The sequence below is a fragment of the Zonotrichia leucophrys genome, chromosome 4 (assembly GCF_028769735.1).
Source record: "Zonotrichia leucophrys gambelii isolate GWCS_2022_RI chromosome 4, RI_Zleu_2.0, whole genome shotgun sequence".
Lineage (NCBI taxonomy): Eukaryota > Metazoa > Chordata > Aves > Passeriformes > Passerellidae > Zonotrichia > Zonotrichia leucophrys.
Genome location: NC_088173.1, coordinates 31,294,835 through 31,310,902, shown reverse-complemented (window position 1 = coordinate 31,310,902; position 16,068 = coordinate 31,294,835). Strand labels below are relative to the sequence as shown.

The 16,068-nt window shown below is 45.0% G+C and overlaps 1 protein-coding gene across 1 annotated transcript in view; it reads right to left on the bottom strand.

Moving 5' to 3' along the window:
* The window catches only part of TSPAN5 (tetraspanin 5), an 82,464-nt gene extending 81,677 nt beyond the window's left edge, over positions 1–787 (bottom strand). Inside the window, exon 1 of the mRNA XM_064711040.1 lies at positions 217–787. Coding sequence (XP_064567110.1) covers positions 217–297 — 81 coding nt within the window. The 5' untranslated portion in view covers positions 298–787. The remainder of the gene's footprint in view (positions 1–216) is intronic.
* Between the last annotated feature and the right edge of the window lie 15,281 nt (positions 788–16,068).

The window sequence follows — 16,068 nt, the reverse complement described above, 5'->3', positions numbered from 1 at the left end:
AATGCAGCACCACAACTTGCCCGGGGAATGAAGGGCTGACCGGGGCGGTCGGGTCGGAGGCGGCGGCAGCCCTGGCCCCGCAGCCTTGCCCCATCTAAAATGCCATCAGGCCGGGCTGTCACTCGTCCCTGCCGCTCCTGGCCGTGCCCAGCCCGCAGCGGCGGCAGCCGGGGATGAGGAGGAAGGAGAGGAAGACACGAAACCGGCCCCACTTACCCAGAAAATGACATTGAAGCCGAAGATGAAATATTTGATGCAACAACTGACTTCAGGCCCCTTGTAGTGCTTTCCGGACATCCTCTGCGCTCATGAAGACGCTTTGCTCGCAGCCAGGGTGAGAACCAGAGGGGGAGGGGGAGAATTAAAAAGGGAAAAAAAAAAAAAAACAACAACAACAAACAAAAAGGAGAAAGACTAGGAGGAGGGGTCTGGGAAGACTAGGAGGAGGGTGGGGGCAAGACTATGAGGAGGGGTCCGGGGCCGGCGCGGCGAGCAGAGCTCAGGGCCGGCTCCGCGCCGCGGGGAGATGCGGCAGGAGCGGCGCGGCGGCGGGTCGGCTCCGACTTGCCGGGCGCCGGGGACGGCCGAGCAGCTCCCACCTCCTCCTCCTCCTCCTCTTCTCCCGCATGGAGGAGGCCCCGGCTGCTCGCGGCGGGAGGCAGGACAGAGCGACAAGGAGCGGGGCGGCCGCCGGCAAAGGCGCCGCCGGGGCAGGATCGGCCCGGGCAGAGGCCAGAGCCGCGCGCCCCCTCAGCGCCAAGGGGCCGCCGCGCGCCCCGCCCCGCGGCGTGATTGGCAGCGCTCCCCGCCAATCCGGCCGCGCGAGGGCCGCCGGCGCTGGGGGCGGGGCGGGAGCGGCCCTGAGGCTCCGCCCGGGCCGGGCGTGCCAGGCTGAGGGGCTCCGGCCCCTCGCCCCTCCGGCCTCCCGTCCCTCCAGCCTCCCTTCTCTCCTTCCGTCCCTCCCGTCCGGCGGCCCGCCGTGGCACAGGCCGGGGAATGCAGAGACAGCGAGAACTGGCCCTGCCTGGCACAGAGAACAGCGCTCCACAGCGGGAGAGCTGCCAGGAGGGCAGCGCCGGTTCGAGGCTGGCTGCGGTAATGAGGAGGAGCGAGACCGTAATGGATAGCACCGTGCAGGTTGTTCTCAATGGGCGCCGTCAGATCGCCTCCCACATGATCTCGTATGCGCCACACGCGCAGGAACGCAGGAAGAACCATTTTACAATGATTGCTGGGGTTTCTATTTTAACATCCCCTGAGTTTATATTGAACCTGACAGCCACAAAGTTATGGGGCTTAGTTTTATTCATATGCTTTGGGATTCAGAGCGCACATAGTCTGGCATTAACAGCATGATTAACAGGTTTTCTGTGCTGAAGGATGTCGTCATTTCAATGGATCAAGTCTTCAAAGTTTCCTAGTCCATGTCTTAATGGAGAGGCTGGAGAGGAGGAGGCTCAGGGGTGACCTTATCACTCTCTACAGCTCCCAGAAAGCAGATTGTGCCAGGTGTGACAAGATGAGAGGAAATGGCCTCAAGCTGTGCCAGGGAAGGTTTAGGCTGGACATCAGAAGGAATTCCTTCACAGAAAGAGTTGTTAAACATTGGAATGGGCTGCCCAGGGAGGTGGTGGATTCACCACCCACGGAGGGATTGAGTAAAACAGTACAAACAAGTAGACCGGATGTGGCACTCAGTGCCACGGTCTGGTTGACAAGGTTGGGATTAGTGAAAGTTGGTCTCAGTCTTGGAGGTCTTCTCCAACCTAATTGAATCTGTGTTTGCGTTATTCTGCAAGTATTACTTTTGATTCAATAGATGGAAGATTTCTTTATAATAAAATACATTTCCCATCTCTACAGGATTACAAGGTAACACACTTCAGAAAACATGATACTGATCGAACGGAAGACAGTCTAAATTCAAGATCACATCATATCAGTTATGGGGCCTTGTGAGTCTTTTTTGAGAGCGAAGAGAAATATTTGTCTATTGCATCTGGTAGATGATGAGAAGAAAAAGCATCTGCTGAAAAGGATCCATGAAAATAAGTGATGTTTTTGGTAAATGAGAAATTAACACATCTATACACTTCAACCACGACTGTATAGTTTATCACATGAGTGTTATCCCTGTGTCTATTTTTAATACTGCCTTTGCAAGCCCATCCATGGGAAGAGGGTGGAAAAGGGTGAATAATTAGTAATGTATGTGTTCTGTACCAGTGGATAAAGGCACATCACCAGTTACAGTAAGGTATGGTAATAATGTATTATATTAAGGTGCTGTTTTTACAAGTGGCATCAAATATTGGTGCCAACTGTACAAACATTTATAATATCACTGTCATAACATGCTCCTAGCATCACGTGTTTGCATTTTAATTCTTCACAGGCAGGAGCAAAATATTGCAGAGTAACATTTATTATGATAAATTCAGTAACAATATCAGATGTTTTACCTATCAATCATTAATTCCCAATAACTCAAAAAGAAATGCAACCTACATCATTTATAGCACCATATTTACATGAGTTCACTTGTTTTCTCAATTGAGCACAGTATTATTAGCCAAGTGTCCTTTTAGAGTCAAAAGCATTTCATGTTGTCCCATCATCTGATCGGCTTAAGGATGTCTGGTTGTAAGGGTTAAATTGCTCACTTGAAGAGGGTATTGAACACAGAACCCTGCTCTTTTTAATTCACTTTGTGTGTAATAAGCAAGCAGATAGCAAAGGCAGCAGAACAGCTTTGGTGTAGGTAATTGATCTTTCAGAATGCTTGCTGGAGCAGAGCCTTCTACACCTGCAGCAGCCTCTCTACAAACACATTTTGCCTCCTGTCCTAAACAAACAGGGATTTAAAGAAGTCTCCATCCTTCAGCTCTGTGCCATCTCTTGTGGATTGCTTCTTACATGCTTTGAGCACCTAGGCCTGGAAGCTGGGCAGGATGGCTGTGACAGCACTTTAAATTCACTCTTAGTTACCAGTCAACACTGAATTCTGCTGTGATGTTTTGGCACAAAAGCCCTAAGGCGATACTAAGCAGGAGCAATATTACCTTTTCTTGCAGAAGGGCCAGACAGTTATTCAAATTCCATCAGTTCATAATTCATCTGCCAAGGCACAGGAGTACTAATGGGCGGTATTTCAATGACAAAGCTGGTTCTAGCAGCACAGTGCTTCATAACACCAGCAATGCTTTGATTTGCTGCTGACATTGAGATAAAGTCCCATCTGAATGACTAAATCTATTTCCCATCTCTAAGATGCAGATATAAATGGACTTCTTCTGACTAAAGACTGGCCAACTCTAATATTAAGAAGTGTGTCAAGTTTGAGAAGTTCATATCTTAAAAGAGGTATGGTTGCAGACTCTGAAATTCTTACTTCCCACCAAGTAAAGAGTCCTCAACCCAATTCCTGAAATCAATCATTTCTTAGATCCAGTACTTCTGTCTTTGTGTCAGCTCCTGTTTTTTTGATCTATGAATTCTTTTACATTTTTCAGGGAAAAAGAAATGCAAGCAGGAGTGACTCGAGAAAAAAACAGCAGAGCAGCACAGTGAAGGCTGTAGTTCCGTGAGTTATCCCATTGCCAATGTCACCTCATGCCACATGCGCTCAGATAAAGAGCTGTGGTGTAAGAAAAGTTCAGTGCCTGTGTCCATAAGTCTACTTACTTCCTAGACACTCCATTTTTGTGGGAATTCATAGGATAGCAGTCTTTTTCCATGGGGAAACCATAGAGCTTTCTGACAGACAAGATTCGTAGAGTCAGAGGTGTTATCTAAATAACATACTAGCTCATCATGCCATTTGTGTTCATTTTATAGTTTTGTAATCATAAAAACACTTTGTTTTCTGCTTAGCAAAAGTGTAAGCACTGATGAAGGGACATTCTTTAGGTTTAAAAGGAATTCTGAGATAAGAATTTCATAGAACTAGACTCAAGTAGTGATACAAGTTGTACTGGCCTTGGTGGAAGTACATGCTCTGCCCCAAATGTGAACATGATTTCACCTTCCCTCAAGACTAATAAGTGCAAGTACTGACTAATTACTGTTATGGGTAACACTGGGGAGTATTGAGCTGCTTTTTCATCTGAAACTTAGCTCTCAATACTGGATAATAATATCATCTCACAGGACCAGCCCAACATCATTATAATGTGATAACAGCAATGTTGTTTGGATGACTCACAAAGCATGAAGCGTGTCTATACATCTACAGGGTTAGAGGCCAGAAACTGCAGCTAAGGCTTACCAAATAACAGCCAGTAACCAGCTGCACCATGTCTGATTTTATTTCCTCAAGACAGTGTGTATCTGAGCCTTTATTTCTTTTTGTGTCAGGCACCTCGAGCTGCTGCATCTGCTCCCTGTGGGAGGAAGGGGTGGTGGCACATTTCCTGCCCACGGCTGTGCTGTGCGGGCAGGGGCAGAGGAGCGCCCGGGGCTGCGGCTGCGCTGCTTGGTGCAAACATCCTGGCACACAGCTCGGTCTCTGTAGAGGTGCTGTGCCTCAGCAAGCCCCTCTTCTGGAGTTTACACAGCTTTCTTATCAGGGATTAAGCCCTGACAAGTCTATACAACAGTGAAGCAGGAATAGTAGAACATACCTGGTCCATAGCTCGCTGGCATGCAGTGGCTGCAGGTGTGGTTCCAAGCACTCATACCATCAAACTGGCTCAAAGGGCATTCATTATGAGGGAGTTATTACAACCATTTTATGGGCATGACAGTGACAGGGTTTAATGAGATAAAACACATGCATTATTCTACAAAAAGAGACATGGATTTGCAGTCCTAAATTAGGGATAACTGCAATCAGTGTGGGTAGTCACCTCCCCTTCCATTACTGGTGCTATGGACCATGGTCCTTAAAATGGATATAAACTTAGACTCCAGTAAGTGCCAAATTTATCTTTTTCACTTTGTACTGCTAAAAGTACTGGACAAACTCCACAAATCTGGAAGCCTCTCACTTCCCAAGCATGGGCTATTGCTTGTGTATACCTGAAGGATCAGGTATAATTCTTGATGATGCTCTGCCCAAAAGGACAACTGGTGTTTATCCAGTAACAGAACACCATATGCTCTTCTTAAGGTCCATTAAGTTTTTCAAGGCCCTCTGACTTGCTTTCAGTCATTCTTTGTCATGTAATACAGGACACACTCAACTCAGAGGTTTAACTTACAGTGTTTGCTCTGTAATACCACTCAGGAGAGTGACTATTTCCTCTGAGTGTGTTTTTAGTGGTGATAAGATTTTCTGCAAATCCACCATTTTAAGTAATCTTTGAAAATGTTTCCTTTCAAAGGTTTCCTTTGCTTAGGCCTAAACCACCTGAGCTTCTCCCATCCTCCCTGTGAAGATTTTTGTTTCTCCTGGGGGCCTGGATCAGAGTTTACTGCAAGAACAATCCCTCAGGAATCAATCTGGCACCTCTTTCCAGGAACATCTGCAAACCTGTCAGAAGGTCAGGGAGTGCAAGCAGGTGGTGGGATGAGAGAGTGCACGACTGCAAATCTGGCTCTTGTAGGCTTCAAGTTGCTGCCAGATGGGTAGAAAGGGAGGCTAGAAGAGCAATTAATCTCAAAGCCCAGCTTCTAGAAGAGTTTGCCACCATGGCCTAGCCAATAATTGAACTAAAAGGCATGGAATACCTGTTTGGTCAGCTTGGTCAGGAGTTCAGCCCCCAGACCTCTGTGCAGGCAGGAGCTTAAATTGTCTTGCTGAGAACAGAGTGGAAAAAGCCAACCGTGCAAAAAAAAAAAAAATCTCATTTCAAATCCAAGTGACACTTTTTTTCATTGCTTTTTGATTCAAATGGCTGAAGAGATGCTGTGATCTGAAGGGACTCTGTCCCTGCCTTTGCAGCAGAGAGCTGATCCAAAACCCTCTGGGGAGAGCAATGAGGTGCACAAGGAAGTCAACACCTGCTGGAGGAGGGCCCAGCAGTGCAGCCTGGCTACAGGGAGCCACCTCCCACCCTCTGTCAGGAGCAGGCTTGCTCATCTGAGCTATGGAAAGAGCAGTGACAAAAATAATGTCATCTCTGCTGTGACATTGGTGTCTCCTGTCTGTCAGACTGCACAACAGGGCCTCTAACAGTTTATTAGGACTGTGCAAGTGAGCTGATAATCCCAAAGGAAGGTTGGTGATACATTTAAGCTGATTTCTTCACAATTTTGTGTCTGGTTCTTCAAACCCACCATCTCTATTCACATCCAGTGACAGCTCCCACGTAGCTGGATCAAAGATACCAGTTTCTTTTACCTTTGGTATTGACACCTCTGATTTCTCAGATGTTATGCAGAGCTGCCACAGCAAACACAGCACTTGTATCAGCACTGGTGAACAGGTATTTTACAGCAGTATTCTGTATAGCTTGTATCAGGGGACCTGTTTAGGAACAAGGTAAATAAAATAAGTTTATTTAAACATTCCCAAAAGGCATAAAATAGCACTACTAGAGTGATTACAAACCATGGCTTTTTGCTTCCCAGTGTCATAGGAGGAATACACAATACCTGTAATTATGCTACATCTGACATTCTGGGCTCAGTAACAACATTCTGCTTGTGACAGGATCAAGTAGGACTTTGTTTCTTGACTACTTCCAAATGTGAGGTTGCTCTTCATAAATAATCTGCACATGTTACGCTTCAGGCACCTGTAAAAAGGAAGCACTTCAAAAAATTTACAATTTACTTGTCTGCAAGTCCACTAAATGGAAATTTCCAAGCTCTTCTTACTCTCTTCTGTTGCATTAACAGAGCCAGAAAGCTTTCTGCAGATAAGAGCAGAACAGCTACTAATATTCTTGTTGAGTTGAACAATTACTTTTGAGGTCTGTTTATTCAGGGGCTCATCTCTGCTGAATGCTTCATTACCTGTGTTTCTCTGTGAGTCTTGATGGGTGGAGTTCATCTGAATTTCCTGCTCTGTCATCACACTAGTTAAACCATCAGCTGCCTTTTTTTTTTTTTTTTTTTTTTTTTTTTTTTTTTTTTTTTGCAGTCATAGGGCTTTAAGAAAATTGAACTGTGAGAGACTGCTACTTAGAAAAGAAAACCCACCCCAGAGCTATTTCTAGATTCATCTTCACCTTACTGTTTCATGTCTCATCATCTTTAGGCACATCTTTGGGCTCCCACAAAGGTGTTACAGTGCCCGAAGACTTCCAGGTTTGATATTTTAGATTATATTACCTTGGAAGCAGGGACAATAACTCACTCCCTGTTCCTCCAAGTGGCAAGTGCAACTGCCAGTGCTGTGACAGCAAAACAGCTAAAATAATTTTAATTTAAAAACCTACCTTTCTCTTGTTTTGAACTCAGGATACAAATACATCTATAGACACATGATGTGAACCAGTAAATACAAGTAACAGAACTGAAAATGTGAAGAGACTGATAAGGGAAAATAAAGTGGTATCTTCCAAAAACAGATTCTTTGCCTAGTCCTCTTGTCTGCTTTCAGGCAGGAGAAATCTTCCTTTTGAAGTGAGTCTTCTTGCTCTGTATAATGTGTCAGTCTGCAATCATCAGCAAAGTTGACATTTTTCATCCAGAGCTATTAATTTTTTGAAGATGTTGACTGTGGGCAAAATAATTTTTCTTAAAGGAAAGACATTTCTGCTCCAAATCACAGTGACATGTATGTCAGTGTCTAAAAGTTTTGCAGATTTTATATCACCAAATTCACCAGATCAAGGCACGTGGCAGTGACTATTCAGGACACTATGATGCTGTATTCCAGTCTGAGTGATGAACTGTTAAATGTGTCCCACTTAGGCATACACCTACGAAATAAGAGTCAGTGAAAATTGTATCATACATGGAATGGAAAAAAAACCCAAGAACAGGATCAGGAAGTGTTTCCTCTTTGTCTGGCAAAAAAGCTACCACAGCTTTTACAGTAAGTTTCAAAAGTTTGAAATATTCATCATGAAGGTAAATCTGCTAAAAGCATCAGCTGTTTCAAAATGTTAAGCTATAAAGTGGGTGGGCAGAGACCTTACAACGAGTCCACTGTTGAGGGCTAAGCTTGGTCACTGAGCTGGGAACAAAACAGAGCTGCACAAAAAGGAGGCCCAGCCATCTAGTGGCAAATGTCCCTGCTGTGCAGCCTGCTGCTGGCTGCCTTCCAGGGCATGCTGCATCTCAGGGCCAGTGTGCCCCAGACTGGGACAAAGGGACATTGCCCAGATCCCAGATTTTGATTGGTTCAGGACTGGGCAGCAGTGAGACATTTAGGGAGCAAGCCAAGGTACATAGACCCTGCAGCAAAACTGGGAGAAAGGGTGGCAGGAGCAGTGGCAGGTTTGGCTGGGCGGACAAGGCAGAGCCTGCACTCAGTCAGTTCTGCACTGTAAAGAGCATCTGTTTACAGGTGCCTCCTTACAGGGCTTGTTCTCTTTCAGAACACATCTTTGTCCTAACAAACTTATACTTGCTACCCTGCCTGCATCTGTACAGCAGCAGTCAGAGAAAACTTTGGGCATTTTTCCATAATCCCATAGCAGAGAACACATGTCCAGTGGATATGCACAACCGAATGATGCAATGCACTCGTGTCCCACTTCACACATGGAAAAGAAAGATTTAAGCCAAATTGTTCACATCTGAAACAAGAATGATGCAAGCAAACAACTACACGAAGAAAACCATATGCTGAGTCCAAGCTGGAATGAAACATTTACCCATTAATCTATTGAGAGTGAATGTTTTATATCTTCTATGTGGTTACAAAGTAATAGAAAAAACATAACCTTGGCAAAGCCAGAAGAGACATCAAAACAGTAAACCATTAAATACTTCAAGGAAAGTTTAAAAACCAAACAATTTGTATGCCTGAATACGTCTCAGAATTGAGCAATATGCCAAAGCTCCCATTGCAGAAGTGATCTCAATGCTTAGAAGACCAAGTCCTACAGGGGTCAGTTTGCAGCTTGCTTGGGCACTCAAAGTAGGTATCCAGTGGACTGGTGTAAGCAGTCTGGATATGAAATGATCATTGGTGAACTCATTTGACTGCTACTCAACACTTTTGAAATATCAAATTTTGTCCAAAGCCCTTTATTGGTTTACAGACACATGATGCTGCATTGCAGCTTGTAGTCAGCTTCCAAACACTGGCCAAAGTGCAGTCATGGTTATACCAGGTATGGCCAGGTGAATATGAATAACTCTGTGAAACTCCAAACAGTTAACTTTGTGCTCTGAGAATTTTTATAACTGAAACCAAAGCTTGGTTCCAAGTAGTTACCGCAACATGAACTGATTGTTGCAGAAACATTTGTTCTTTATCAGAAAACACAGTACTGGAGGGACCACAGAAGATAATGCTTCCCTTGAGGCAGGGGATAGCCAAAGTCAGCTGACAGCCACTAGTGTAGAAAAGAAATACAGCTGTGTCCTCCCAGAGTGGTATCAGCTACTATATCTCAAACCCTCACTTCTCTTTGTGAAAGGTTTCTGTTACTCACAGTGATAGCTAAAAAAAGCAGGGAGGAAACATCTGGTTACTACTTTGAAGTGGTTCTTGCCATTGATTTCCCAATGTAACTCTAGAAAACAGAGATGCAAATTCATCAGGCACGTTTTGACAAAGTTCTGTTCTAGGGAGTATTTGGCCATGGAAAGGATGAATCTCCCAATGAGCAACTGTGCTCAGTTTTCATTTGGCCTTTTTCAAACATGCTCTCTTACCTGGCTAACAGGAGAAATTACCTGCCTGGTGCCTGAAACATTGTTTTCCCCAGTGGGATGCCTCACAGCATCTGGCTTTACCACTTCCATTTCACTAATGGATCACACCTGATATTTGCATTGAATCCTACACCACAACACCTTCAGAGCTGTCTGAAAACACAGACTTTAGAAAGAAAATCAAGATAAAAATTGTACTTCTCACTTCTTTCTTTTACCCACCAGGAAGCTGAAGGAACAGATAATTTGTAATGGACGTTCTTAAAGATCTCAGTAAATCAGTGGCCAAGTTTGCTGTCTGTTCCTGCAGTCAGCAGTAAATAGGCTAAGGCAGAACACTGGACATGAGGATCCTGCTCTAAAATCTGACAGTCTGCTTTTCCTTTCTTTTTCTGGTGAAAAAGACCTCATCTTTGGGATGGAGTAGTACCCAAATCTGCATTCCTTTGCCATATGTTTTGGAGAGGCATTGAAACAGGGTTATTTTTTAAAGACTTGAAAGTGGAATTTAAAAGCTGCTGACTTAAGAAAAAGGGGTCAAGAAGGAGAGCAACAGAAAAGGGATCAATGTTTTTGGGCAGAAAACATGGAAACAGCACCTCCTTCAATTTGTAAAACACCCACTGGTGTCAGGTTGGGGTGGTTTGGCAATGAGTACACAATTTGGAGTTTTGGGGCTCTCTGCACTAGGGGCACTGTTGCTGTCTCACTTTCCACTGCTCTGCAGGTCGCCTGCTGCGCTCTGCAAACACTCTCCTCTCCTGTGGTTATTTTTGAAGCAGCTCCTTAAAACAGATGTCCTCATATGTGTCTCTTCTCTGCTACACAAATAACACTTTGCCTCATGCTTCTGTCATCCTTTTGAACTTAATTTAAAAAAAGGCAGGGGGGAAAAAGGGGGTTAAGAAGAATATCCTTTCCCATTGGTGATTTCTGTTGTAACTTCCATGGCACTGTCACTCTGAGGCACGTGAGTTGCTTTTGTGCCCTTCATAGAGCAGTCTACCAGGGTTTATTCCTTCTGGCCTTTTTCATTGCCTTTCAAAAGATTCTTCCCTCTTTAGGCCCTTTCCAACTCTCCCTCTTCTCTTTGTCTGACTTCTGGATGCACTGCAAACACCACAGGTCTCACAAAAACTTCCTCTTGGATAATACTACCGAAGAATCCACATGTACCAGTTACACTTAGTCCTCCTTGCACAGTCGTCCTGCAGCTACCAGTACCATTGCCTGGCACCCAGGCACACCTGCTTTGGGCACCTCAAACTTCTCCCTTGGAAGGACTCACTCTCCTTAAATACTTTATCCTTGATTCTCTTGGTATTTTTCCTAAGGAAGCAAGTAGAATGCGTGCAGCTTGAGATGCAATGATTAAAGGAGGTGCTAAATTGTGGAAAAGCATACAAAGTAAAATACCCTTGACAGAACATTTGGCCTAAATGTTATTTTCTGGTACCTTTTGTGCACACAGGCACTGACTGCCAGCCTTGCTCACTGAGTAGGCAGGAAGTATCCCTGGGGGTTTAAAGGGAACTGATCAATAAGGTCCTTTCCATGAGTGGAGGAAGCCAGCACAAGCCAGCAGAGGAATTGCGTAAGTCTATGAACTCTGAGCTCACATGTGAAATCCCAGCTCTGAGAAAATCAGTAAGAGTTTGGGGATTTTGGCTGAGGGTGGAGAGGTTTTACCACACAGCTTATTGGGCAATGTTTCTACCAAAGTGCAAAACTAAACTAATTTGCAGAGCCAGAGGCTTCAAACAAGAGAATAATATTGTCCCCTGTATCCAAGGTCCTATGTACAATCAGCAGTGACACTCCTGGAAGCTAAACCAGGGAATTATAGTTTAGAAAATGCAACTTCTCAGAGGCAGCCCTGGTGGTACAATGGCATTCTGAATAGCTGTTGTGACACTGTTGTTAACAAGGCCTCTGGAATGCCAAACAAGGTTTCAACAATTGTCAATCCCACCCAGCTTCGTTGGCTTCTTCCTAGGGGACTGCAAAATTATCAGGCTGTCCATTTCTACTCCTCCTCTTTGCCTGATGTCTGAGAGCAAGGGCCTTCAATCTCCAGTGCCTGCAGAAGCCTTGTTACTGGTGGCACAGGGATTATAAAGAGGCCATTGTGTAGGGACAGAGTTTAAACTGGATTCATAAGGTTCAGAACTTGTTTTTTCAGTTTGTGAGTTTTTCTTTTTTTTTCCAATCATAGCCTCTCTCTCAACAGCCATGCTCCCCCTAATGCTAGAGAAGGAAAACAGCCTTCTCCAATTCAGTGCTAAGAGGAGATGGAAAGATGCTTGACACACAGGCCTTGCACACCCTGTGGAGGTTTTTTAGCCTTAAGCCACATCTCCCAGCATGACTTGGCCAGCAGAAGAAACCGAAAATGGGAAGTGTTGCCTGCTAGGCACAGCTCTGTGCTATGCTGTGAACTCTTACACCTTTGCTGCTTCAGCACAGAAAATGGGTCACAGTTGTGATTTCAGGAGGAGGTCATTGGCCCAATTGCTCAATAGTGAGAAAGGGAAAACTTTAGCTGCCATCCTGCCAAGAAAAAAATCATGACCCAGCATGATGTGAGTCTGAAGATGGACACTGAAGTTGCATATGCTGTGTGGTTCCAGCTGAGTGGGCATGTTATCCACACCCAAACACTAAATCAAAACAAAGCAACTTAATTAGAGAAGATAAAGTAAAATCAAACATCCCCAGAGCCACAAAGCAGCCATGCTGGGGAACATGGAGGCTCCAGCCTCCTTATGCCAGCACATGAAGCACATTGGCAGGGATACAAACATGGCCTCACAGAGCTGGGAGGACACGCTCACAGAGGGTCAGGTCACCCAACAAGAACATGGGCACTTAATGATGGGAAATGGGGAACAGCTTTAAACTAAAGGAAGAGAGATTTAAATGAGATAGTAGGAAGAAACTCTTCACTGAGGGCTGCTGAGGCACTGGAACAGGCTGCAGGGCAGCTGTGGATGCCCCGTTCGAGGCCAGGCTGGATGGGACCACCCTGAAGTGGTGGGTGACATCCCTGCCCATGGACCTAGGAACACTCAGGGCAGCTGCAGTGCAGCATCTCCACCATAAACACTGAAGCTCTCAGCATGACAGGGAGAGAGCAAAGACAGAGAAGGCAGCAAAGGCCTCTAGGTGTCCTTCCCCACTGCAAGGGGCAGGGGTTTAAAATCCCCCATGTTCTGTTTCAGGTAGAACTCCAAGATTTCACTGCCAGCACAAAATAGGTGAGGGGAGGAGGTTCTCAAGGGGACAGCTTGAGGGTGGTGGACAGTAGGATAAGACACCTGCTGTTGCTGGCTCTCCACCAGCCCTAGGACATGCATTCCTATCACCACCAGGATAACACCTATCTCTCCCCCCCAAACAGAATTCACCTCTCTTTCCATACAGCCCCCTGGCAGGTGGGAAGATAGGCCAGGAAAACCCATCCAGGGTGGAAGTGGCACCATGCATCTGGCAATAGAAAGAGCTTGCTGCAGGTCACATCTTTCTTCACAGTGCCACAAAAGCCTGAGCCACCTCCTCCAGACACCTTCTGTACCCTACTATCACCAGCTGAGAGAAAAAAGACTAGTTTTGTTTTAGTTAATTTTAAACCAGTGAAAGCTGATTATTGCTTAGTAAGCCTAATCCATGCCTGCTCTCTAAACACGAAGGGAAAATATATATGTTTTCCTTTAAATAGCAAAGAAGAATAGACTAAGACAAGAATCTCTTCAGAAACTACAAATCAGAGGACTTGGTGAGAGCTGTCCAATTTTATTCTCTTCCTTTCTCTACCATTGCAACCAGGAGTTGAAATTCTGCTGGACTAAAGCTTCCAGCAGAGTGTGGTCAGCTCTGTGCTATCAACATCCTCATCCTGCAGGCTCACTCACACTTTGAAAAAATATTCCTCTATGTCAAAAGCAGTAAATTTCAAAAGCAGCAAATTTCACAGGCAGCAGCCAATGAAAAATCATGGAAACTTAGGTGCCTGTGACAGCTGGAACAAAGGTTTAGCAATACATGTCATGCTGTCTGCATCAAACCACAGGCAACAGATGTACTTTGACACCAAATCCTCCTTCTTCACATTTAGGTGTATTAACTGAGTAAGGGCTTCCTCCCACATACCTATTTTCCATCACCCTTAATGCAGGGCATTCTGCCACCCAGAGTGTAAAACGCAGTCACCTTTTCCTTCAGGTCACAGAGCAACTGCAGCCACGCTTGGAGCTCAGTAGCCTCCCAGCTGCCACCACTTGAGTCTCACAGCAGCTGAGGCTGATTTAAAGGCAGCAGACAGCAAAGTCACATCGAGAAAAGCCGATCCATTTCTGCTACAAAATTTACACGTGGAAAGGCAAGGGCAGGCAATAACACTCCACGGATCTCTAAAAGAATTTGGTGCAAGGTGCAGACTGCACCAAAATGAAAGCAATGCAGGAAGGCTGCTGAGTTGCCCATGTGCCCTGGGGACAGGGGAAAGTAGCAGCTTCATCTGCAACCCTCTGGCCACACAGTCAGAGAAAAAAGAGCAAGATCTGCACTCTCATTCCCCTTCTCTCTTTCTGCAGATGCAAATACTCAGATTTTCAGACTGCTTTTATGCCTTCCCATGCTCCATCACAGCAAATATTTGCAGGAGACAGTACTTCTTTTTGAGCCATCTCCTCCTTAAACCTGGATTCTCCCTCCACCCTCTTCTGCTTTGTAGTCTTTGCTTTTCTATTTGTATGGTTCACAGTAAGGATAAAGGTGTTTCTCTCTCCACCCTCCCCACAGGGGTGAAACCTGACAGATTTGACCTAAAGCCATCACTTTTCTATTGCTGTCATTGTAACAAACCCACTCTTATTTCTCAGGGTTTTCATCACAGATGCATACCAGATAAATTTACCTGTGCAGGGGTGAATGGCACTCCTAAAATACTTGAGTCCCTTAGAATTGAATCTACAGTACAATTTATAACTAGCAAAATGGCACCTGCATGTCCTCATAGGTCTATAATCCCTAGCTGAAAATCCTATATTAATCCTGCAAGGCTTAAAATCAATTTCAGATACAGACTGAACAGAGTTAACCAGCAGTTTCATGGATCCAGCTCTCATTCTAGGGGCAGACACTTTATCTGATACAGGCAAGATCTTTATGAGTAACCCTTTGATAAGCATCACCCAGACTGGGCTGGAAGGGGTTTGTAATTGTTTGGTTTGTTGCAAAGAGCCACGGAGAGTTTCTTGTGGGCCTGTGAGGCAAAGCAGGGAGTTTGATGAGAACAAAACAATGAGCATCTGGGGCTTGATGACATACACTGACAGCAGAAAAGCTGCAGCTGCAGGTGGGTGCCATCACCATTAACAATAGGTTATAAATGTTCATAAGCTTCAAAGTGCTTTTCTTCGTGAGCATGCTGGAGCAGGACTGCTCTGCTCCCCTGCAGATACCAGCATCTTCCTATCATCTCCAGTGCAGTTGCTTAATCCTTATCAGCAGAGCCCACAAATTGTTTACAGGGGAGCAGCCTGGTCAGGTTATCTGGCAGCCTTAAAGCTCTCTCCTTCTGACAAATACCACACATTCTGCTGTAGGAAGGGCTGGCCCTTACTTGGACCAGTAAAACAAGCATAGTGGTAAATAAATCTCAAGTCAGATCCAATTAATATATCCAAAGGGAAGCCTCCCAGTGTCAGGCACATAGGTGAGTTCGAAACCTGAACTTTGACAAAATAATAACTGACAGCAGCTGCAAACCAGAGCTGGAGGAGTCACGTGCACTTTAAAGTGGGTTTTGTCTTTGGTTGTGAGAAAAGGAGTGATCTTCATGTACATCATCCAAGGCAAGAAAACTAGTGCAAGGTAGGTGAGGGAGCAAGCCAGCCTTATTTTTAACAACCAACAAAATGAAACAACTGATTGGCATCATGCAGTGCTGAGACCAGTGTGACTCATACTGAAAGGACAAATTGTCCATGACAGGATGTGAACCATCACATACAAATAGCATCACCTTCTTCCCCAGCCAAATGCATGTCCATAAAGCCAGAGAACAGGAAGCACATCCTTGCCCCTGGCATAAACCCACCTGATGACAAAGAACATCTATCATTATGCAACTTTTTCATGCAGCCATTTTCTATGGCAGATATATGTTTGCCAAAGGACATCCTGTGGCAGATACCACAAATGACTGACTGGGGAAGAAAACACTTTTGTCTTATGATTCCACAAGATAAAAGTCCCTTTTCTATTGGTTTTCTATGTGCATGACTGAGTTTTAACTCGACTGGTTAGAAAAAGAAAGTAAGTTCATCCATTCACAGTTAACTCACA